At 39.5% G+C, this 25,280-nt stretch overlaps 1 protein-coding gene across 1 annotated transcript; it reads left to right on the top strand.

Annotated features, from left to right (window-relative positions):
* Positions 1–215: 215 nt before the first annotated feature.
* col28a1a (collagen, type XXVIII, alpha 1a) lies at positions 216–24,263 on the top strand. The gene is made up of 34 exons (XM_046418548.1): positions 216–377; positions 1,580–1,727; positions 2,195–2,784; positions 3,434–3,493; positions 4,803–4,856; positions 4,954–4,998; positions 5,965–5,991; positions 6,211–6,255; positions 6,349–6,393; positions 8,916–8,969; positions 9,075–9,143; positions 9,238–9,306; positions 10,713–10,781; positions 10,997–11,065; positions 11,147–11,215; positions 11,309–11,377; positions 11,554–11,622; positions 11,716–11,787; positions 12,178–12,246; positions 12,826–12,897; positions 13,514–13,582; positions 14,552–14,620; positions 15,635–15,703; positions 15,824–15,892; positions 17,082–17,150; positions 17,264–17,332; positions 17,636–17,704; positions 17,812–17,892; positions 18,770–18,805; positions 18,895–18,931; positions 19,484–20,038; positions 21,988–22,136; positions 22,748–23,015; positions 23,589–24,263. Exons 2-34 carry the CDS (start codon positions 1,601–1,603, stop codon positions 23,759–23,761), a joined length of 3,525 nt encoding a protein of 1,174 aa, XP_046274504.1. The 5' UTR covers positions 216–377; positions 1,580–1,600; the 3' UTR covers positions 23,762–24,263.
* Positions 24,264–25,280: the final 1,017 nt, after the last annotated feature.

Below are 25,280 nucleotides of genomic sequence, written 5' to 3'. Positions count from 1 at the left end.
AGAACCATGTGTCTTCAAAATAAAAGCAGAAAAATCTGTTGCTCATTTTTAGAAAAGAGTTAGTGATATGTAGAACTGCACATAATAGTTCAAAATGTACTCTAAATTACACAGTGAAATCCCAATACTGAATGACAACATCAGCACATACAAAAATAATCACTATTTCCCTTATCTTGCAAGTAAAGTTTTATTGTGAAGGAATACCAGGAAGCCTTATTTCTTGTAATGTGAGTGACCGTCGGAGCCGCTGCAGGTTTGACACAAGAGCTGTAGCTCTGCCTGCCTCTGTAGTGAAAGCAGCCTGGGAGCACAGCAGTGCAGCGCCTGTTCAGCTTACTGATGGATTAACCTGGAGCTTTTATTATAACACACAGGTACGGGACTCATATCAAATCTTATTTAAACTGCCACTGAAATGTGGGCTTCTTTTAATTTATTTCCTATTATCATTATTATTATTATTATTATTGTTATTATTATTATTATTATCATCATCATTACTGTCAGTAGTAGTAGTAGAAATAGGATTAGTAGTGGTAGTGGAAGTTACAGTCGTAATTATAGTGGCATTATTGTGTAATTGCAGCAGACCAGTTTATTTTTGCCGCACGTTTTTTTTTCATTTATAGTTATGATTAAAAATATAAGTACTGCTGCTGCACTGGTGTCATCAAAAGCAGGAGTAGTGGTAGTTAGAGCTGTAACTCCAGTGGCAGCTACCGAGCAGTAATAAAAAAATAACACGAATAACTCAGTTGGCAGTAATTTGAAATAAGATGTAGATAAAAATCAGTTATCATTGTATGTAACTTTACATCACATTGCCTATACATATGGTGACATAAAATTTAAAAGCTCAGCTGCTGTTCGTGTCTGCACAGAGTTAGCATACAGGAATATTTGTTTTTGCTTAATACATCAAATTACTTACTTTACAAATCAAGTACTTCATCAGGGATGCAAAAATCATATAAAATCCATACAGTCAGGCTCATTGATTTGCAGTAAGGCTCACAATGATCTCGCATGGAAGGTGGACAAATTTATATTCTCTCACTGTATATGATCATCTTGTCCAGTAGAGCAGTATTAGTATCATCACAAACACCACTGGAAAGTAGTTGTGACAATGTTAGCAGTAGTAGGGGCAGTACTAGCAGTAATGGCAGCTTTTGCTGTAGCTGCATCAGAAGCATTCATAAAACCAACACTAGTGTTAACAGTAGTATTTAATAAGGAGCCGTTGAGGCAGAAGTAATAATGAGAATGACAGACAGCAGCTGTAATCTAAAGTGTATCCTCAGCTGTAACAAGGATCAGGTAACTGAGCTGTGTCACCTCTAATTCTGCCCAACACCATACAGTACTGAAGGAGTTCAACTGTGTCATCTGTGAGTGATCGCTGCAGTATTGTCTCCCTCTTGTGTTGATGTGAAACCATTGCCATTGCCTTTGCTGCTCGGAGTGAAGTGATGCTATGTGACAGATGTTAAATGACTGATGCCATCCATTATTAAGTGTCACAGAAGCGTAATTTAAAAGTAACGCTGCTATAATCTCCTCTACATATTTTCAGAGTGAGCAGCTGGACTGAACAATGACTATGTGGTGGCTCCTAAAGGTTTGGATCCTCACTTTAGTCCTGTCAAGCCCAACGAGATGCCAAAAGAGAAGGAGGAAAGGCCAGAGAGATGATAATGAGATCATCATCAATGAGGCCAAGCGTAAGTGTTTTAAATAGCCATCAAATATATCTTTGCTGTGTATCACCTTCTCTAAAAATACGCTGCTCACTTATCACCCAAATGAAAAAGTCGATCCGTTCAGTGGATTTAAAATTACTATATACAGGAACTCTATGACTGACAGTAGAGTTGACGCTCCGCAGGACAAAAATTACTCCATTAACTGTCACGCCACTTCCCTTAATACAGTTTCATTATAATCTTGCTTAAGTTCAAGTGCTGCAGTGCCATTTGCAAGCTTCATGAAGAGAGATACAGTTTAGATTAGTAAGAGCAACAGTAAGCTCTGTCTCTTCATCTTCTAACATTGTTTTTGTGCAGTAGCAGTTGAACAGTGTATATGAAATTATTCTACAATCATCTTCTTTGAATAAAAGTTGTTTTTAAAATTTATAATACTGCTTGAATCTCCTCTAAATGGTCGTTTTGTTTTGCCTTCTGCTTAGCCCTCATTTGCCCGGTGGAGATCATGTTCATCGTAGACAGTTCAGAGAAAGCCAAATCTCTGCTGTTTGAACGACAAAAGGAGTTCATCCTGCGCTTCAGCACTAAGCTCATGCAGCTACACTCAGCCGGCTGGCGTCTGCGGTTGCGCCTGGCCGCTCTGCAGTACAGCAGTGCTGTGTCAGTGGAGCACAACTTCAGAGACTGGCAGGATTTGGATGTTTTCCAGAGCCGGGTGGCCTCCATGACCTTTATCGGCCACGGCACCTACTCCGCATATGCCATCACCAACGCCACCCAGATGTTCAGCCGCGAGACATCCTCCAGCAGCCTGAGAGTGGTGCTGTTGATGACAGATGGAACGGACCACCCACGCAGCCCCAGCGTCGTGACAGCCGCCGCTGAGGCCAAACAACACAACATCAGGGTGTTCACCATCAGGCTGTCGAGCCTGCCAGGAGAAGGTCCCATGGGCGCAAAACTACGATCCATTGCCAGTGCCCCCCCACAGCAGCACGTCCTCAGCCTCATCGACAGCAATCTGGATGACAAACTCTTTGGTGAACTGGTCAGTCATGTTTGTATTAAGGTTGTGTTATGGTCTGCAGATATCTTCAGTATAATCTGCTATTGTTACACTCATGTGGACACTCACATATCCACTCACATTCATAATAAGAAAATAGAAATGTTGATCGTCAGATAGACCTTAAAATAGGCAAATAGTAGGTAAATAATGAATGCAGTGTAGGATTATAAATTCACACAGTATGTTGCTCACAGTGAGGGTACCTTTAAATATAACTACCTGGATATGACACTTTATCTCTAAAGTGTTTATGTCCTTCTGAGTTTAAGATTTCTGCAGGATTGGACTTTCTGTAACTCTGTCTTTTTTTTTTCTCTCAGAGCACACTTGTCAAAACTGGGGTAAGTACAATGAGATTCTTAACTAGTGTCATTTCTGTTGTTATTTACTCACGAGATGTTTTTCCGTGTTATTTTATGTCGCCCTGTGAGACTCCTCTTGCAGGTGCATGAAACACATTCAAGATAAAATCAACAGTAATAAACTTAAAGATACATTCGGCAAGCTAGCAAAGCTACTCATGACAAAAATGACTAGCCAAAATCATTTTGTCAAAATAAAATAGAGGAGGCCAGCATTTTCATGTGAGGTCTGTGAGGTCAGATTGTTTATTCTTTTGTTTGAATTGTGCTATTTTTCCCAATGTCTTTAGTGTCCACAGCCAAAGACCTGCCTGTGTGACAGAGGGGAGAGGGGCCACCCTGGAAGCCCGGTGAGTTTATTATAGTATGCTCATTTAAATCATCCTCTACTACTTCTTAACCAATCAGACCAGAAAGTGTTAATATCTTTACTAGGTGACTAAAGTCTCACTACTGGGCAATAGTGGTTGAAACAATAAGCTAAATGTACCAGCATTATGTACGTCTTGTTGACCTAAATTTACTCATTGTTTTAACAACCAATCAAATAACCAATGAGCTACCAGCCCAGTATCTTTAATTGGTCATTCTGTTAGTAAAAAAAGTATAAACATTAATCAGAAGTGAGTCAACATGTAATAGTAAATGTATACACTGATCTATAAAAACTGCAAGCATATTTATGCCTGATATTGGAAACGGAAGTTTGACACAAAGTCTCAAACTCACTGTCCACTTATCTCTTTTCTGTGAGCTTTTTAACCACTTCATAATACAATGTTAACACTGTGTGATGTGACCTAAAATTATAACATGTTACGAAACAGTCCCAACTCAGTCCACTAGTCTTCCTGGAACTCTCAGCTGTATATCACATGGTCTTCATGAGTGGATAGAATGAAAGGAGGTGAATGTGTTGACATGTGTTGACATATGAGCCTAATAATTGTTGGCTATGCTCGAAATCAACTGTATTGTGCAATACAGTTTGAAAAAATGGATCAAAGTATGTTGATATAGATTTAGTTTATATTACATGTGAATATTTGTATATCTGTCATCAAAGTGGTAGACAGGCAGACAGACCAGTTGATCTGTCTTATTATCCAAGTGGACTAGCTGATCCATTCTCCTTTAGAACTTTCTGATGAAGGTAGTGGGAATGAGCTGCTGGACTGCTCTGATATGCTGCAGACTTTTTGGGCTATATCTGTTCCAGCTCACTGGCCAGCTGCTGGCTTCAGGTTGACAGTCTCCTCCTCAGCCACACAGAGCCCAGTAAGCCTCCCACAGTGCCTTGTTTTCCTGAAGGGGATTCTCCCAGACTCGGCACCCAGGCTGGTGGCCTCCAGCAGGTGCTCCTGGCCTTCATCCAAAGAGCTACAGGGAGAGACGTGAAAGAGCGGGAACTGTTTCCCACAATGCAAGTGTAGCAGGTGGTGAATGGGCCACCCGAAAAGGCTGTTTTCACTGAGGAGAAGCAAAGGTCAAGGATGGAAGATTTAACATGAGCAAACACACAGGCTGCGATGATCTGAGAACCTGCTGCACAGAGGTCCAGGTTTATGTTGGACAAGGGTTATGCATACATAGAATCCAAACTAAAAAGGGGCCCAAATATTCTCGTTCGGCACAATATCTCCTTTTACTTTCATCTAGGGAAAACCAGGCGAACCAGGGTCTGATGGAGTTCAAGGTCCAAAGGGATCTCGTGTAAGTCTCTATTGTCTCTGTAATCCAATGCTGGTAACAGAAAGAATCCATGAAGTGTTATCTGATGTGCTGTGTTGTCTGGGCTCGGTCATTGTAGGGCGAACCTGGCATTAATGGACGTCCAGGAATGGAGGGCCTTGAGGTAAACATTAAATATTTTTTTCAGTCTCTTTCAGGGGTTACAGGTTTTCAAGCTGTCATGCAAATCTGAGTGCAGCATTGTGTACTGTTGTGTTCTGTTTCTAGAAGCATGGAGTGAGCTCCAGCTGGAGTTTATTGACCCTTTAATTAACTTTAAACAACGGTTTACTATTAAAACACTGTACTATAAGTCATACTATGTCATTTCATTGTTATGTAAGTCATTTCAGGTTTCAGCTTGTGCCTCTTTTGCACTAGAAACCTTTGACATTACATTTCAGTCTGATCAAAAAAGAAGTCTTTTGCGGCATTAACTACTTTTTTCCACAGGTAAGCAGAATAAGAGCTCTGTTAAGGTTTCTCATGTGAGAGTCAATTGTAATATTTTTTTAACAACAAAGGTAGTACAACAGCTGTTTCTCTGCTAGTCTGGATCATCCAGCAGTGTTATCTGTTACCAAATAAATCCACTTATAGAAATTGTATGGTCTGAATCCAGCTTGGGTGGCACAATGGTATAGTGGTTAGAACTGTAACCTCACAGCAAAAAGGTTCTTGGTAACTCTGGCCAGGGCCTTTGTGTGTGGAGTTTGCATGTTCTCAAAAGACAAGCAGGTTAGAGAAACTGGTGACCTTAAATTGCCTGTAAGTGTGAATGAGAGCATGAATGGTTGCTTGTCTATATGTCAGCCCTGTGATGGACTGGATATTTGTCCAGGCTGTACCTTTCTTCTCGCCCACACTCAGCTGGTATAAGCTCCAGCCCCACTGTGACCCTGCACAAGATGAGCCCTGATAGATAATGGATTGATAGCTGATATTAGTCTATAAAATCCTCTGTAGTGACATCACATGAAACTGTTTTATTGTATTGGTGATTGGTTAGTTGACTTTCTGTTACAGTAGTGTGATGGTTGGTGGACAGTCAATTGCTTGACAGTATGATGTAAAATTTCCCTCTCCACAGGGTCGACCTGGCAGCAAAGGGGAAAAGGTATGTATGACATTATTTTTGCTATGCCAGGTATGAAAATATTATAGAGATGGGCAAATTCACATGAAACACATGAAAACTAGGGGTTAACTGTCTGTATGGATTTTAAGGACTGTGGTTTAGACATACTGTATGTAATCCATACTTACAGACATCTCTTGCTGTCAGAAGGATGTTTGCTTTAAGCTTCACTCACATGTATCTGGTTTTGTTTTTAAGGGAGAACAGGGTGAATGTGGTGCCCCAGGTAAAAAGGGAGAACAAGTAGGTTTATTTATTCAATTGCCATGATGACTTTTTGCTGTAGTCAGGTACTGTGTGTGAGTATAATAATATTATATTGATGTCTTCCCTTAGGGTGCAGTTGGAGATTCTGGTCCCAGAGGCCCCAGAGGAGAGCAGGTGAAATATTTAATTTTTTTAATCCCATTAACCAATAGTCGTTGTACATTTTTTGAGCAGGCAGTACATTAATATTCCAGAACATCACTTAACAGTTTCTCACTAAAATTGATCAAATTATAGCTCAGATGTCTTCTTTTACGCTGGACATAGATCTGATGCTTTGTAATCATTTTTGAAAAAATATTGAAATGTGAAGACAGCTGCACTGGCTCTGTCCTAAGTTCAAAATACGTCTACCAACACCTTCAAAGTTGTGCGCACATCATCCCAAAATCTTGTCAGCGTTCAACATATGCTGATGGTTGTTTGCCAAGAAACATTTCCAACAAGTAGGTCCCTCTAAAAAAACACTACGCCGTGAATTAGTGAGCTTTCAAGGTGTGGGATGGCATATTTTGAACTTTGGACAGAGCCGAGATAGCTGTTTCCCCTTGCTGTCAGTCATTATGCTAAGCTAGGCTAACCACATCCTCACTCCAGCTCTCTGCTTAACACAGTGACAGGAGAACGATACAGATTTTCTGATCTTATCTTCAGAACGAAAATGAATATGGGTATTTCTTAAAATGTTTTCCCTTTAAATTAAGTTTCATGTAGTACATCTGTGAAATAGACATGCTTTAACTAATAAAACAGAATAGATCATTTCATACCCCTCATACCTGAATGGGTGTGTGGTCAAATTGAAAGATTCCTGTGTCCTCCCACATCCGTGCTGAAACAATCCGTGCTGCAGTGAAAGCCACACACTCTGAGTCCATCTCCTACTCTGCACTTGTGGAATGTGAACTGTGGATTAGGTCTTATCCCTCTCCTAATGTAGCCTTTCCAAGCGGGGAATCCAAGCTTGCAGTGTTTGGTTGTAGTCTTTGAGCAGACGTTGTCCGAGAGGATTAGGATTTGGGCACATGTTATCCATTCCCTCTCTTCTTAAATGCTTGTTACCCCCTTCAGCATCGGTAGAACAACAGCAGCCATCGTCAGAGTGCCATCAGGTTTTACATCCTTCTGATCTGTCTCCAGTTCCCATGAAACCTACACACCTACCTACACACACTGTCGAACCCTGTTATACCAAAGTATACACCATCACAGAATGTCACAGTAGTATCCACCAGACCTTAACGAGTCTCAGTTTTATTTATATCTTCACAATTTGAAGTTATAAATGACCTTTCAATTCTCAATTTTTGTATATTTTGGCCCATTCGCTACATTTATTTATTTATTTATTTACTTATGTGTGTAGAGTTTATCTCCAATAATCTCTTTCTGAAATGACCAGATAAAGCAGAGTCTTCATGAAAATAAAAATTCCCTCCCCAGCTCTGACACAAATAACATAAGTAAAAGGCATCAGTGAGTGTTACCTTAGTTTACCATAACTTTAAAGGTATAATATGCAGAATATTTTGGTTACAGGACACAAAGTAGTTACTCTAGTCACCAGCAACTTTCTTCTAATGTAATTGTTCTAATGTAACTGTTGTGTTTGCTGGAACACTCAAATTTAAGATGCAAGTAAATTGTAGAACTGAGTTCTACAGGCCTGCTTTACACGTCTTTAATGTTTTAAAATTATTAATTAATTTTAAAAATAGGTAAAAATAAATCAAAAAGAATTGACAAACCACAAGCAAATCTCTTGAAGCCAGCTAAATGATTCAATGTGGAAATATTATAATAAAAAAGCAACTTAAAGCCTTAAAATATATAAAGAGGTAAAAAAACAGTTTTCTCTTCCTGCCCACTTCCACCTTGCCCGGGGAATACCGCGATGTTCCCAGGCCAGGCAAGAGATGTAATCCCTTCATCATGTCCTGGGTCTGCCCCTGGTTCTGCTCCTGGATGGACATGCCAGAAACACCTCCCCAGGGGAGACATGTGGGAGGCATCTTGGCCAGATGCCCAAACCACCTCAACTGGCTCCTCTTGATGCAGAGGAGCAGTGGCTCTACCCTGAGCCCCTCTCGGATGACCAAGCTCCTCACCCTATGTCTGAGCCCAGCCACCCTGTGGAGGAAATTCATTCTACCTGCTTGTGTTTGCAGTCTTGTTCTTTTGGTGACTATCTATAGCTTGTGGCCACAGGAGGTGAAGATCCTCATCCCATTCGGCTGCAAACCGCCCCAGTGCAAGCTGAAGATCACTGTTCAATAATGCCAATAGGACTACATCATTTGCAAAAAGCAGAGACAGAATCCTAACAGTAAACCCTATTTTAGTAGGGTAGCTGCAGAAGCCCTCATGAATCACCACTGGGACAGGGGTTCAGTTCCTGCTGCTGTGTTAGTCAGCCTTGCCATAGAATTGGCAGTGACAAAAATGGGGAACTGACTTTTGCAAAAGAAAAAAAAGTAAAAACATCACAGCTCTTGCATGAACTGTCTTATCTTTGGGTTTACTCTCTGTTAAAGTCAATTATTGTTTTTATATTAAAATCCTTTTATTCCTCTAATTTGTCATCCATGGAATCATATGTATTTACTTTTTTGTTTCCTGTTTTGTTCCTTTCACAGGGAGCCAGGGGAAAACCTGGAGATCAGGGTACAGAGGGGCCATCTGGAGCTAAAGTAAGAACTGTGACGATCAAGTTTAAAATACATTAAGTAAATCAGTATCTTCACAGTTTAAAGCTATGAGAAAGTTTATAAGTTTCTTTTTCATTTTCCTAAAAGGGTGATCGAGGACTGAGGGGTGCACCTGGCCCCCCAGGAGACAATGGCCTTGGATTCCCTGGTCCTAAGGTAAATTTAGGTTTGGTTTTCTATCTACAGGATATGCAATGTGTGTCCTTTGTATTTTCCCATTTATCTCTAATCTGTAAACTTTATTTTTCAGGGTGACAAGGGGAACCAAGGAAGACCAGGCCCTCCCGGGCCAATGGGTAGGGGTGAACCAGGGACACCAGTGAGTTCACAAAACTGGGTGACACTAAAATAACAAGTCTTTCCACCAATATATTTTCACTAGTGCCATGTCTAAGAGAAGTTATTTCAGATATTATCTCTGTATGCATAGATAACTTGTTAAATCTTTAAAAAAAAATTTTAGCTAGTGGCAAACAGAAATACAGATGTGTTCATTAAAAAACATACTATAAACCCAAAGCTAACATGTCTACATGTGTCTGTAGCAGTGCTAAACTGTGGTCCTGGACCCTGGACCTCCACTAGGACCATGGGACCATGCTTGGCAGTACACATTCAAACAAAGAAATAAAAATGATAGCCAGAGCCCTGTGCCACAGATGCAGACTGTAGGTTTACAGTATATTTCTTATGAGTTCAAAACAAAATTATCAAAAACATTTTTTTTTTTTACTTCCCACTGAAATGTGTTTTGGCTGCTGCTGGTTATAGGAACATGTGCGACAATTTATCAGTATCAGTTACTGCAGTGCCTAACATAAACTCAAACAATGCAAAAGTAGATACGACACCAAATAATTCAAAGGTCAACCTACAATTAAAGTTACTGATCTGACTGTACAGATTACAAGTTAACAACCAGTAACTTGTGCCATGTAGCAGTCAAAGATATTCTGCTTCCTCATGGCAGATAAATAAAAGATGTAGAGTTTGGAGTTGGCATCTATTTTCAGAAACATCTTCAACCAAGGTATTTCTAAAAATAGATCTTATCAAACTTATCAAATAAAATATGGCAATAAGTATGTTAACTGTTAATTACTGGCCAGTAACTGAGCAATGAAGCAAAGAGACTTTTGAAAAGAACTGCCAGTTCTATGTTCCCAAATGTTTCCATGTTCCCCAAATCCCTTAAATCCCTTTAATAAGGCTGCCAGAAAACCAAAGTAAGACCCCCACCTAGTGGCCAAAATTGAAAAATGTTTCTCTTTAGTAAGCCGTCATAATTTAGACCACAAATAGTTTCACCTGTTAACAGGACTTTATGACCCACCAATATCAGTTAAAACACTGTTATTTATCTTCCTCTGCCTACAAGTACACATTATTAATACAAATAAACATGAGCAGTGATTGGTTCATTTCCCCATTCAGAGTAATCCAAGAAAACTGAGTTTACTAACAGTAGTCTAAAATGTATTACTATTATTTCAGTACCTAAAAACAAACAAATAGGAGTCAGAAAATAATTTCAATATTTTTTCTCTGACTTTCACCGAAAGCCCAAAGGGTCCTCTTCTGGTCTGTAGGTGTTGACAGTGCAGCTCTTTTTCCAACAATTGACCTTGAGAGACTACTGTAATGTGTCCAGTATACTGTATGGTCACTACTGTGATACAATATCTGTTTGTTCAGCATTTAACTTTTACTGGTTGATGTGTTTAGGGTCCAGTAGGGCCACCAGGAATGCAAGGATCTTCAGGGTTTCCAGGCGAGGGTCTCCCAGGGCCCAAGGTAAGTTTCTGGATGAGTTGCTTTTCCATAACTAGCTTGTATCATTTTATTTATCCTTTGTTTAAGACAATATGCATTGTTCAAGGATAAGCATCTTTAACTCAAAAACAATTATTTTTATCAGAAAATGACATATTAGTGCTTTAAAGCAGAAGAGGGAAGAAATATAAATTTGAACTCTGACAGAGTGTTTTTTTTTTGTTTTTTTTTAACAGGGTGACAGGGGGTATGAGGGTCCCAAGGGCAGCCGTGGACCTCCAGGCATCGGGTACAAAGGTGATAAGGTATGGTTAACTGTTAAACATGGTCAGGACTGCTGAGACACGTACAGTGATGGTCTAAAGGATGACCTGTCTGACCCTCAGGGAAACACAGGAGCCCCTGGGCTTCCAGGTTTAGTCGGGTTTCCAGGGGCAGGCATTCAAGGAGAAAAGGCAAGGCCAATGAAAATGTTAGGAATTTGCTCTGCTTATTCATTCTTTATGTGTCTAGCTTCATTTTATAGCCTTCTGTCTTTCTGACATTAGGGGGACCAAGGGCCAGCTGGACCTTCTGGTCCCAGAGGACCTCCTGGACTGGGTATAGTTGGACCAAAGGTTAGTAGCATTAGCACCTTTCAGTATTTTCTAGTAAACACTCTGCATCAAATGTTCTACACGAGTAAATGTACAGAAGCATTACCAACAAAATGTACATAAAGTATCAAAAGAAAAGGTACCCAGACTTTTAAGATTGTTAAGATATCGTGCCACTGATTTGTGTTGCTTCCCAGGGTGACCAGGGTTTCCCTGGAGACCCTGGACCTCAGGGAGAGAGGGGTATTGGTGAGCCAGGACCAAAGGTAAGACGACCAAACTGAATAAAGCATGTTCAATAAAATGAACACTGGGACCCAGAAATGTTCAGTGTGTGTAGTTCACGTGTGGATTTTCAGGGGGAGCCAGGGCCTGATGGGGCTGCTGGGATACCTGGCATTCCTGGTGAAGATGGAGCTGTTGGGTCTAAGGTGAGTCAGTCACGGGAGGTCAAAGGTACACACGTTGTAAAATTGCAAGGTTCAGTGTGGATTGAGTGCCGTTCAGATATTGAACACACACAAATTCTTAAATATTTTCTATAATTTGAAATGAGTAGTCATAAAAAGTTATTCAAACCATAAGAAAACTTTCTGGAAGTATTGACCATGTGTTTTAGCAAAGTGGAAGACACTGACAAGACATTTACCCTCTTGTCTATAAAATGAAAGTAGGAATGTGTCCTCTTATGAAATCTCATAAGAGTGACATCTGCTGCTTGTAATTACCCTGCAACTATATTTTATCAGTCATCTGTTCACTTTTGTATTATAACAGTCAGGTGTTTGAATTTGCCTATGTTTTTCAACTGTTTTATCTAGGGAGAGATGGGGTTGCCAGGTCCACGAGGCCTAGAGGGAGCATCTGGAAAAGGCATCCCTGGAGAAAAGGTAGTCGATAATTAATGGCATTAATACAGTTCAAGTCTCTTAGACAATGGGCTTCAAACTCCATCACTAAAGGAGTCGTCTTAAAAAAACAAAAAAAAACTGAGCCAGATAAGCAGAAACATAGGATAGAAACAGTGATGAGTAGCATGGCAAAAATGAATTACTCCAAATGTTGAAAAAAATGAAAGACTACCCCTGGCTTACTAAGGCTTACAAGGCTTACTACCCCCATGGAATCCCCTTACACACCACACCTTAGGTATCTAATTGTACACATCTCTTCTCTTAACTGCTTACATTTTAACTGCTCTTTGTTCAACCTGGTGCTATGCAATTGTTTTAGTCTGTCTGGCATTTACTTTAGTAGTTAATTAGAAATGTAAGCTGTAAAGGTACATATTTACATACCTCTACTGACAATGCCTTCACTGTCTTAGACAAACACATGCAAAGTTGCATAACGGGATTTTTGTACTAACCTCTCAGAGATCTCGCAGATGTTGGTAACCTTCTTACACTTCAAGTACAGTATCAGAGGTGCTAAGATGCATGATGTCATGTGTTTGTGTTTTTCCACAGGGAGATAGAGGCGACCGTGGCCCAAGGGGCCTTTCAGGGTCTCCAGGCCCAATTGGACCTGCAGGAGCTAAAGTGTGTTAATAACAGGTTTCCCATAAGTACTGTCAAGTTCACATGTCTTGCTGTCCCCTTTATGGACCCCATGGCCAATAACTCCTCCGTGATCAAAAAATTGCTGTTAATCACTCTGATAAAAATGAAATGTTAGGTGTTAGTGTTTGGAGCGAGCCATCTAGTGGAATCCACGGAAATGCATGGTATTGCTTGAAAACTTCAAAATGAACGCGGTCTTTATAACAATTTTGTAAATACTTTAGGGGTCAGATTAAACAGCCCAACAGACCATATGTGGGCCATAATTTGTCCACCACTTCTTTAGATCCATAGTTAATATTAAAAAATAACTGACCATAGTGCCTTTAAGGAAACATTTCCAAATAATAGATACAGTACAAAACCTTATAAAACCAAAGGACCTGTTAATATAATGTTGTTAGTATGGACAGAGTTAGTTAGTTAGTTGCTTTAATGCAAAACATTACTGTGCAGTGGTGGAAGCATCAGTGAAGCTCCTGAGACAAAGGTTTTTGCTTTATGTCTGTGAAATAACATGAGAAATATAAATTCTCCTGCATGGTTCTGAGATGGAGCTTATGTACTTATGTTTTACTTTATCCCTTTTATTTAGGGAGAACCTGGAAGTCCAGGAATGATGGGCATATCTGGATCTCCTGGGCGTGGCTTACCAGGACAAAAGGTCACTAGAACCAGTAAACACACACACACACACACACACACACACCCATATTCAAACAGAGATCCTGGCTGATGAGTTTATACTGCCAGTTTGCATTCATCAGTTGTTAAACATTAGGTAAATGGAAGCCGTTTGGAATAGCATTTTGCTCATCAACATCATTGCAATGATAGAGATATACAGGTAACAGTCGGACAAAAGAACTATTTTTATTTAGAAGAGAAAGTGAAGATAAAAATCAAAATGTAATTGTAAAGTGATACTGCAATCCTAACCTTTTGGGTGTGCTCACTTTCACTTTTGTCAACAGTTTTACACCGTTGCAGCAATGAGAACAAAATCATTTTTTTTCTGCTTATTCTCACCTTATTTCATGTTGAACTATTACATTATGTTAAGAGCAAGATTACTGAGTAACCATTATTCATATAAGGGCTACGCTGGACTAAGTTTGTGGATATAAGAAAGCAATGGATGAAAGAAAGGCAACATCCTGAGATTCCATTATGGTTCCATTAATCCATTATTTTCTGTAAAGGTCACTCGGGCACTCTTACCATTACCATTTAAAAACAAATTTGAATTTTTTTTTTTAAAAAATTGAAAACATTAAATGTCATGCTTGCAATTGATAAATTAAGTCAATTAATAAAATAAATAATAATAATAACAATAATAATAATAATCAATAAATAATTAAGTCAATTAATGTAACCATTTAGATAAATGTGTCCGTTTGAGCATTAACACAATGTAAAGCTTTAATTTTGTTCTGGTGACTTGCAGGTTAATATAGGCTTTGCCTTGACTGAGAACAATGACTTATATGTTCACTACAGCTATGTTTGGAGTCTTCTGATTTGCAACACAAAACACAATTTGGAGTGAGTCTATGAATAAATAAACTACACTGCTTACATCATGAACCAGTATTTAATGTGAATAATAGTGTTGTTTTTCACTTAACAGGGAGATCCTGGGCCTATAGGACCACCAGGTCTTGTTGGAGAACCTGGTGTAGGAATCACAGGCCCAAAGGTATTATGAACACAGAATATAATCACCCTATGAATATATCACATCTCAGTGTTCTGTAGAACCTGCCTCAAGAATGAAGTGCGTTGTGTAGCAATATCATACAAGCTGATGGCACAAATGTTCTTGATATCTTGTTCAGTTCTTAAGGCAATTATGTGTAATTATGTCAGTACACAAACTGTCTATTGATGTCCTGTGTAGCAATATGCACCATCAAGTTACAACAGCTATAATGAAAAGTGAGGATTTTCAATGATGAAAATTACTTTTTCAAATACTTTAACATCTCACATTATATTTTTTGCAACATGCCTACTTAAAGGTCATTATATTTTTGGCTGGACCACAGCAAATCAGGAGCCAGCATGATTTAAGTTTTGTTTACAAAAGAACTGTACGGTAGAGCTCTGAGTTAAAATAGACCCTTTCATGCCACTCACATTACAGTAATACTACCCTATCACAGAACAGTGGGATGGGGTTAGACAAAACTGTCTTCAGAAAAAAAATAACGCGCAAGCCGAGTAGCACATCTATAGAGACAGTGAGCAAGGAAGTGAGTGATGAATTTACACCAGTGCTTTGTTTCAACACTGGCCGTTGCTCTTTCCAAAATGAACAGGCTTGAAGTTACGTTCCATAACTTCAGATTCTATGAAAATATACACAACCTTCAAATCACTGGTAAGAGCCATAGACTCCTCAAGATCTGAAAAAATACAATACAAGATGTGATAAGATAAGATAAGCTAGACCTTTATTAGTCATGCAGTGAGGAAATATCCTCTGCCTAAATGGCAGGCTAGAGAGCAGCTTCTTTCCTCAGTTTTGTGATGCATAACGGTACTACATGTTGCATTTCATTGCACAGTGCTGTGTCGTCAAGTCAAGCTGAGACCAAACCAGCTAAAGGAACCAGTGTGGACACGTCTACCTAGTCTTGTTTATGCTAATGAACAGATAAAAGAACATTTTTTATTTGTATGTCCCTCTCCATATCTGTTCCTACTTCAGGGTAACAAAGGAAATCCTGGACCTGTGGGGCCACCAGGAATGAAGGGAGATGGCTTCGCAGGACCACAGGTGAGAGGAAACTGTCATCAAATTGAGGCGTCCAAAGGAATCATCCTCATATTGAATCCATAAGAAAAATAAAAGATTAAAAGAATAAAAAAATTGTAAAGGAACCTCTCTCATCATTAGGGGTTGCCTGGCTTACCAGGAGTGCAAGGAGAGATGGGACCTGAAGGGAAAGGACTACCTGGACCTAAGGTAACACACTTCATTAAAGCCCTGGCAGGGACATTTGCTAAGGGTCATGGGGACCATAGTGCCCATCCATCATACCACAGAGAGAAAATCTGATTTATCACAAAGAATTTTGAAATATTATATGGACTAGCCACAGATCTTAAAAAAGTCGAGACACCATGTAAAATATAAATAAAACAGAATGTGATAATTTGCTAATCCTTTTGATTTAAATTCAGCTGAAGACAGCAACAACATGTTTCAGACAAGTTCTGACAGGGGCAAAAGAATGGGAACGTTGTGGAATGTTCAAAAAACACCTGCTTGGAACCTTCCACAGGTAAACAGGTTCATTGGTAACAGGTGATAGTATCATGATTGAGTATGAAAGGCTCAGTCATTCACAAGCAAGGATTGGGCGAGCTTCACACTTACAGTCTGAAATTGAAATGATTGTATGAAGGATATTATTGCACAGGCTCGGAAACACTTCACAAAATCATTGTCTGTAAACACAGTTCATTGTTGTTTCTACAAATGCAAGTTAAGACTTACTAAGTGAAAGCCATAAATCAACAAGATCCAGAAATGCCACCAACTTCTCTGGGCCCAACCTCATCTAAGATGTATTAACACAAAGTGAAAAAGTGTGCCGACAAGTCAACATTTCAAATTGTTTTTAGAAACCATGGACACCGCATCTTCTATGTTACAGAGTAAGAGGGCCATCAAGATTGTAACCAGTTTAAAAGTCAGCATCTGTGATGGTATGGAGTTGTGTTAGTGCCTATGGTATGAGTAACTTCATCTGCGAAGACACCATTAATGGCAAAATGGCTTCAAATTCACCATGAGTCCATATTTACAATAAGCAAAAAATAAAGCTTATCTGTTGGAACATTAAGTATCTTCTTTGTAATTTATTCGGCTTAATGTAAGTTTAAAAGGATTTGCAAATCATTGCAGGTAATTTTTGTTTAGCCTTTTACACAGTGACAACCTTTTGTAATCAAGGTTGTAACTGCTAAACATAAATGTTGATACTGTTGGAAGTGAAATGGAGACAGTTGACTTGTATTTAGTATTTTTTGCAATATTGATTGGAAGTCAAAAAAGAAAATAGAACAAACAAAAAAATTAGTGGGTTGCATAAGATGAATGAAAGCCTGAAAGTATTTTTATTCTGGGTTTTGTCTGTTTTGTGTGCCAGGGTGACAGAGGCTTACCAGGTGTGCCGGGGCCATCAGGTCCACCAGGAATTGGACTATATGGACCAAAGGTCAGTAACCATTTCTTTTGTTCTTAAAAACTGTTCTTTGTGCATATCAAATGATATTCCCTGATATTTCCTAACTTTATAGCTTATGTTATAATAATATGTCGTATTCCCAGGGTTCTACGGGGCAGCCTGGTCCACTGGGCTTGCCAGGCCCTCCAGGAGACGGCATCCAAGGACCAAAGGTAGGCAGTAAAAAACACTTGACTTATAGTGTTAGCCAAGATCACACATTTTTCCAGCTTTATCATCTACAAAGATGGCTTTGGTATCTGTTTCTGATGATTTAATCAGCTATGGTGGAGCTGACTGTTGATTCAATATCTTGTCCTGTAAGTATGACCACTGACTTCTCTTGAATCATTAGCCCGCACTCTTACATCAGATCTATCATTCTGTGATGTTTCTCATCAAGGACTGGACTGGATCACTCTCTATGCTGATGATACCCTTTTCACACTGATCAATTCATCAATCTTTATTCTCAGGGAGAGCCTGGGTTTCAGGGGCCCGTGGGCCCTCGGGGTGCACCAGGGGATGGCCTTCCAGGGGAGAAGGTACAAACAATACAGCTACTGCATGTGCCTATGGTTGCATGGCCTGCAACATATTAACTGTGAGTCCAAATTAATTCTAATAAAGTGTTTCACACACATACACACAGGGAGATAGAGGCATTCCTGGAGCCAGGGGAAAGAAGGGAGACAAGGGAGACTATGGGGAACCTGGATCCACTGGACTAATGGTAATATAGCATGTCCCATGCACTTCATCATGGTTTATAGATTTGGGATGATCACAATTCTCTTTGAATGAGTTGTTTTTCAGATATAATTTGTTTTGGGGCACAGCTTATTTTAGGCACTTGCCTTCCTCATTTCATGCAATGAACCCTGTAAAGGAAGGTTCCAACACTGTGTGACAAGAGTACAGGAGTAAATAATTTTGACCTATAAAGATACCTTACAGTGTAGTTAACGGTGAGATAGAATACTTGGCGAGAAAATCAATTCCGTATTTTGACAAAGAAGTACCGACAGCCCCATTTACAACACATATAAGACAGCACTATTACAGGCATCATAAAATAATGTGACTGTATAGGGCTGGGTCACACAGCTGTCACACAATCAAAACGATGGAGCCGACATGTTAAAATTGTATATATAATTATTGGTCAATCCATGAGAGTGGCTTGCCACTGTTTACTTAAAGCTTAATGAAAATGGCTTGTTAGTGAATATTATTATGCTAATACATTAATTTCATTTTTTTTTCCCCTACTGTTTAATAAACTGAGCAACCACACGATTAAAACCACTGACAGGTGAAGTGAATACAATCAATTAGAATTTGGTAGTGTATTTAGTCTGCAATGTTTTAGGTGGGCGGTGTAGTAATTTTAAAGATGTGGCTGATAGATGTATTTAGAACAACAACTCTCAGAAAAATATAACAAGTGAGTATATTTTTACCATTTTCCTGAGTATGTGCTATGGATGTCTGCTGATACCATTTTGGTGTCAAATGGATGAGAGCATCAAAAGGTCACCATATAATTGTTCAATCTAGCACAACACTATGTTATCATTCTGCTTCCTAATGTGAGTTTTATTTTATAGGGGAGACCTGGAGAAAAGGGGGAACCAGGACTGACGGTGAGAAAAGTGATTGTCACAAATAATTTTGAATTTTAACTTTAAAATTTAAGACCTAATTTTTTCATCTGCTTTTTTTCTGGTCACAGAAAGAAGAAGTCATAAGGATTATAAGGGAAATCTGTGGTAAATTAGATCATTTATAATGTTTTGTGGTAAACTGCCCATTTTATAATATGTTGTGGTAAATTGCCCATTTTATAATGTTTTGCATTAGTTTAATACTCAGTTATTAGTAATTGTTACTTAGTTAACAGATGTTGTTTTGAATTAGATAAGATAATCCTTTATTGATGCCCAAAGGGGAAATTTAAGTGTTGCAACATTTCAGGACAGAATAAGTATTAAATATTGAAAACAGAATATACACACAGTGTAGATGTGCAGGAGTGGCACAGTACTAAATGTAGATTGAGACAATAAACTAATTAATTGTTCTGCGGTCCCACTAAAAAGGCACTGAAACTTGCCATAGAGTTGAGTGAAGACTCAACTCTAAGTTCTGAACTCATTTAATATTTGTGTAGCGAAGTATTGTTTTACAATTGGGGCATGTTTGAGTGAATGAAAATAGTTTATTATCCAGATCGGATACAAATAATGTAGGATTATGCTTTTTCAATTTTTTTTTTTTTTACAATTATAAACTATGTCTTATGTCTTACATCTGCTTCCTAGGCTGTGGTCTTAAGTGCAGAGAGAGCCCTCTAGAGCTGGTGTTTGTGATTGACAGCTCTGAGAGTGTAGGACCAGAAAACTTTGAGCTGGTGAAGGACTTTGTGAATGCTCTTATCGACCGGGTGACGGTGAGCCAAGAAGCTAGTCGTATTGGTGTGGTGCTCTACAGCCATGTGGATATTGTGGTTGCCAGTTTGCAGCAGGAGGCCAGCCAGGATGATATCAAGTCGGCTGTCAGAAACATGCCTTACCTGGGTGAGGGCACCTTCACAGGCAGTGCCATCCATCGAGCTAACCAGCTGTTCCAGGCCTCCCGGCCCGGTGTGAGGAAGGTGGCTGTGGTTTTAACCGATGGGCAAGCCGACCCCCGTGATGTCATGCAGTTTGAAGAAACAGCCACAGAAGCCCACGCAGAAGGAATCGAGATGTTTGCTATAGGAATTATGAACATGACTGACCCTCTCTATGAGGAGTTCCGAGCTGAGATGAATGTTATTGCCACTGATCCTGATGAAGATCACGTCTACCTCATAGATGACTTCAGGACACTTCCAAGTAAGCTCCTGAGATAATGACTGGTGGCATTAGCATGCTGATGGTCATCAAAGAATTTATGAGTATAGCACTGGTTCTTTCAAACAAGATACTGACCCTTCAAACCTAACTGAGATGATTTGTACCAGACTTGTTTGATGGCTTTGAAAGCTCAATGCTCACAGGAGAAGGAAAACATCATCAGTTTGCATTTAGGAAACAAGCTGATACACAGAGCAGAGATAATCAATGCTAATTCTGAAAAAGACAGAGGAAGTGTTTCCAGAGGACACCAAGTTGGCTGGTCGCCTGCAGCAGTTCTTTCCGCACATGCACAGAGTAGATCATGATGTCAGTGCACAACAAAAACATGAACAAATGATATACAGTCATAAACTGTAGCAACAAGCATGTCCACAGCTCTTGGGCAACACTTGTTTTCTTTTTCTGTATTTGCAACACTTTTATACAATATGCTCTATTGTGCAATTTGCAGCCTTTTTCCTAAATTCTGCGTATATGTTTTCAAATTGATGATGTTTTCCTAATTTGTTTGTGTTTTGTCTATTTGCCTGTGTTTTTTTCAGTGTATTGAGCTCTGCTGGTCATTGTAAATTTCACTGAGATTTAAAACTCAGTGAAATTTGAACAGACAGACATCACACACATGCCTATAATCTGTGTAATTTGGTCTTTCCATCAACCCATTTGCTTAGAGAAAAAAAGAGATGCTCCCCCTCTTCACGTCATCCTGCCTCATAATGATCAAATGTCAGTCTTAACAGTAATCCAGTGATAGTTGTCTGTGTTTTCTGGCTACTACACAAACAGGAATTGGTGTTAGCTAATGCAGCATGACTTTCATGCTGTAGATTAACCAAAGTGTAAAGGAACACAAGCTAAACAAAACAGGAATATCATAAAGGAAACTGCTGGCTCACTGAGGAATGGAAACTGCAGTGCTAAACACGTTTATTCCAGATAGAAAGAGAAGTAGGAATGATAAAACACCACAAACACCACAAATAATGCCACTATTTTGGCATTATTGGTATTGGTATTATTCTTACTACAACATATATTAGACTGCTGCCACACTGCTCACCTATACCTGTGCCTATGCTGTTGTGCTATGCCCTAGTTATCATCACTGATGCTGCTATTCTCATATCATTTTGAAAGCTCTCCTGCACCTTAGCATCCACCTGTAGGATGACCCAACCTTCAGCTCTGCTGAGCTTAGTGTTTCCTTGTAGAGAGTAATGAGTCAGAATTAGATGCCAAATATATATAATTATATAACTCATATATATATAAATATAACTCACATACTTTAAATTCACATGAAAAGGCTGAATCAGTTATAGGCTCAGAATGGTTCTTCGTGGTTCATCAGTCCATATGTAGGTTAATGTTTGTGTTGCCTTTTTCATAAAAATGTCCACAAATATGTATAATATCCCAAAAAAATGTTCAAAAGGGAATGGGAACTTAGCAAAAATAGTGTCTGGTGGGATTAAAGGGATAAACAAACCATGCAGCATTCTAGGAAATATATTTTTATACCTTTAAACTCAGACTGAGGTGAGTATTTCCAATCAGTAGCTGTTAAAGCTTCATTTGTGAAGTGCAGATATCTGGGATCAGTTTAGTGGCTTTGTCAAAAGTGAAAGAAGATTATAACACTGTAATAACTGTGTTATAAAAGATGACATGAAAAGGGAATGTATATGTTGTCATAAAGTGGCATTCTCTTAATAGGGTCATCTGATTGTTAATATGCAAATAGTCAGTGTAGTTTGGCTCAGTAGTATGATATTAGTGGAGGGGGTGCATGACTTGCGTTAAACATGTCATTTAAGCAGTGTCACGGAATGTGGTTATTATTCACCTAGCCTCCTATTTCATGTGATGAGTACAACCTTCAATTACAATTTTCCTAATTATGTTACCTCTTTGTTTTGGTACAGCTCTGGAAAGCAAAATACTCAGTTGGATTTGTGAGCAGGATGACGCAGTGGCATTTATACCAAACACTGTCTTTCCACCTGTGGAAATCCACCCAGAGGCTTCAGAAGATGACCTTTTTGAAGAGTTCCCAGATGAGGACAACATACAAGTAATGCCCATTTTTATCACATCTGAAATTATGATAGACAGATGTAATAAATGAAAATACTGTTAACCTCCATTTTAGTGTTTCTACACTATAATATTTTCCTTTAATATTCTAATAGTAGTGTTGAGACTCAAATACTCAGCTAACAATATCCAAGACAGTGAAAAAAGCCCCATTTTCTCTAACAACAACCAGTCAGTTAAGTAATTCAACGAAGATTTTGATTAAGTTGTCAACCCCTTATTCTAAGCTTTGTTGCTCTTGAAGGGTTCAAAGAAATTAGCCAGAGCGTTGTCCAACCGGACCATTTGTGTGAAAGCCTTGTAATTTGGGAAATTCATACACAGTGCATCAAATCAGTCTGCCCATTGTGAACAGGGGATCAGGGTAAAACATGATAAAACACACAAAACTAAATGCTTTGGAAGTTGGGAAATAATTGAGGCCCAGCGACTTGCACATAAATTACAAATATTGTTATTATACAATGACAGCAGCTTCATCAAAGACAGAAAGTACTGCATCAAAAATATAAACACGGTCAGCTTGAACTGTAAGTGAGCCTGGTCTGATCTCCTCCTCTACCCCTCCTCTCCTCCTGCACTTCCCAGCTTGAACTCCCAGTGACAACGTTACCAGCCCCGACTCCACAGCCCTATGAGTCAGGTCGGGCCAACAACAACCTGCTTGACACCAAAGTGCTGGTGATGCCAGACATGATGTTTGGCTCTCCTGGGGGCAGGGGACAGCAGGGTCCGGGGGTGACCTCTGTGGTCGGACCTCAGCCTCCAACTGACTGGCTGTATGAGGAGATGAGCACACAGGCTCCGGTCAGTGCTCCTCCTCCTCCTCCACCCCTGACAGACACATCGGTGCCAGGTAAATAAGCAGAATGACCAGAGATTATTGATCAGTTTCATTTTCTGATAAGTGTATTTCCTTCCTGTACCACAGCCACATAGGAAACAGATAACAGGAAGTCTTGGGTTGTGCAACACATCACAAGGGTGCTCGTCACTTCTTGTCTTCACTTTATCTGACAGTTATGGTTTTTACATATAACAGTCAAAATAATGAGGACTTTTATTTTTGACACTTTATATACATTGCAAGTATATTCTGTCTCCAGTATTCTCATTTCAATATAGCACCTCAACTTGTAATGTAGAGTATTTTTGTTTTATGTTTATTTTTATAGTATTCTCATAGAGTGGCATTGCTTCTATTACTTTTACATCACTTATGGAATTCAGAATAATTCTAACTTTTAATTTTTTAATTCATTTTGCGGATGTATAGCTGAGAAAGTACAAATTCATTCAGCCACTGCGATGTCTGCATTCGACAGGCTAAACAAATGATCTGCCACTTGTTAAAGCGGTGAAATGCAGTTGAAATGACTGATCCATCAAGTCACACAATTCGCTTACTGCACCCTTCTTGTCCTTTCAGATGAAGGATGTAGTCAGTCTCTGGACCCAGGACCCTGTAGACAGTACGTAGTCAAGTGGTACTATGACAACGAGGCCAATGCTTGTGCCCAGTTCTGGTATGGAGGCTGTCAAGGCAACGCTAACAACTTTGAGACGGAGGCCAATTGCAGGAGCTCCTGTGTCTACACGTAACAGACTGTGCTTGGAGAAAAGCGCGAGTGCAACACTGATACGCTCCATCAGCCTGCGTCACTGAGTAACAAATCGGACCGATGATGCAGGCTTTACTGTTTGACCGGCGCTCAGGCCAGCGGCAGCTGCTGTGGTCACACTGCTGCAGGTGAAGGAGAGGATGTAGAGCAAACTTGAACTTCCTCCCAGGCTATGTTCACACTGTAGGTGCTCCTGTTCAGTTCTGAAGCATTGCATATGTGCTTACTGATCATCTTGGACAGCTTCTTTCTTTCATTATTGTTGTCTAATTATCTTCTGGTTAGTCAGCTTCATGCCTGATTCAGAAAGGTGGAAGTTCTTGGGCAAGCAGTAACCAGGCCGTTCCCACTAGAAGCACATTTCTCCATACCAGTCAACAACTCAATCTGTTCCTCTTCTCTTTTCTAATCACACAATGAGATGTTTATCATCATCATCATCACCCCACCCCCCACCTCTCTCTCTCTCTCTCTGTCTGTCTGTCTGCTTGTATCTTGTGTGTGTGCGTATGAAACTCCAGAGCAGCAGAGAGAGACAGGAACATCATAAGTGTCGGCAAGCGTGGGATGCATGTTTGGTCATTTATCAGAATCTGATCACGGCACACAGAGAAAATAGACCAGATACTGAAACTACAACTGTAGATCAATAACCCCATCACATTCTGTCTGAACAGCCCAGTTGGTTAACTGAAGGGGGCAGCCTTTCACAGCCTTTCTGCCTCCTGTCTGAACCTGGCGTGATTCTTCTTCACGCTGGACTGGAACACCAGGAGCTTGAATCACAAAATGTGTTAGTCCCTTTGGGTTGCCTGTCTTCAGTGAGCCTAACACTGGTAATCCTGACTAATCCTAACCATCATCAGAAAGCTCAGTTTTCCAATCTAGCTCTGTTCATATCCATAACCAGAATAGTTACTGTAACACAAGATGAGCTACAAGGAGAGTGACACAATATATCACAAGGCTTGTACAAAAGGGCTTTAGAAACAAATAGTAATATATCAAAATTTAATATTCAAAGTAATGAGGTGTTAATAAGCGAGGGAATTGTTCTATAGTTCAGTAGTCTAGAGGGAGTGTATAATACTCAACAGTCAAATGGATAATCCATTTATTTTTGATAGACACATTGTTGCTCATGTATGATACACTTGAAGACTGGGGATTATCAGTGTCTACTGCTCATCATTTATTTATTAGTCATTGCTTACATCCATGTCAGGATCCCTTTGGAGCAATGACTTCCAGTGATGTTTCCATCTTAACCATGCGGTACACTGTAAGTTACCATGGTTATAGGCCCTTGAACATATGTTCCACCTCACAGATTCTGAGACATGAGAGAGGCTTTTCAAAATCACAGCGGTAAATCTCACAGATAAATTATGTATGATTACAGATAAATCATTTTTGGTGTACAAAAACCTCAGAGGTACATGTGTTAAATATGCAGTATCTCTGCAAAGCAGTCTACATTTATATATATTTAGATCACC

Source organism: Scatophagus argus, chromosome 17 (genome assembly GCF_020382885.2).
Source record: "Scatophagus argus isolate fScaArg1 chromosome 17, fScaArg1.pri, whole genome shotgun sequence".
Taxonomy (NCBI): Eukaryota; Metazoa; Chordata; class Actinopteri; family Scatophagidae; genus Scatophagus; species Scatophagus argus.
This window is presented reverse-complemented; position numbering and strand designations above follow the sequence as displayed.

Excerpts from the sequence above, each read along its gene's own strand:
- col28a1a (XM_046418548.1), top strand. The coding sequence starts at position 1,601 with ATGACTATGTGGTGGCTCCTAAAGGTTTGGATCCTCACTTTAGTCCTG. Across the intron at positions 12,898-13,513 it reads TTGGACCTGCAGGAGCTAAA|GGAGAACCTGGAAGTCCAGG; the intron begins GTGTGTTAATAA and ends CCTTTTATTTAG. Across the intron at positions 14,621-15,634 it reads TAGGAATCACAGGCCCAAAG|GGTAACAAAGGAAATCCTGG; the intron begins GTATTATGAACA and ends TTCCTACTTCAG.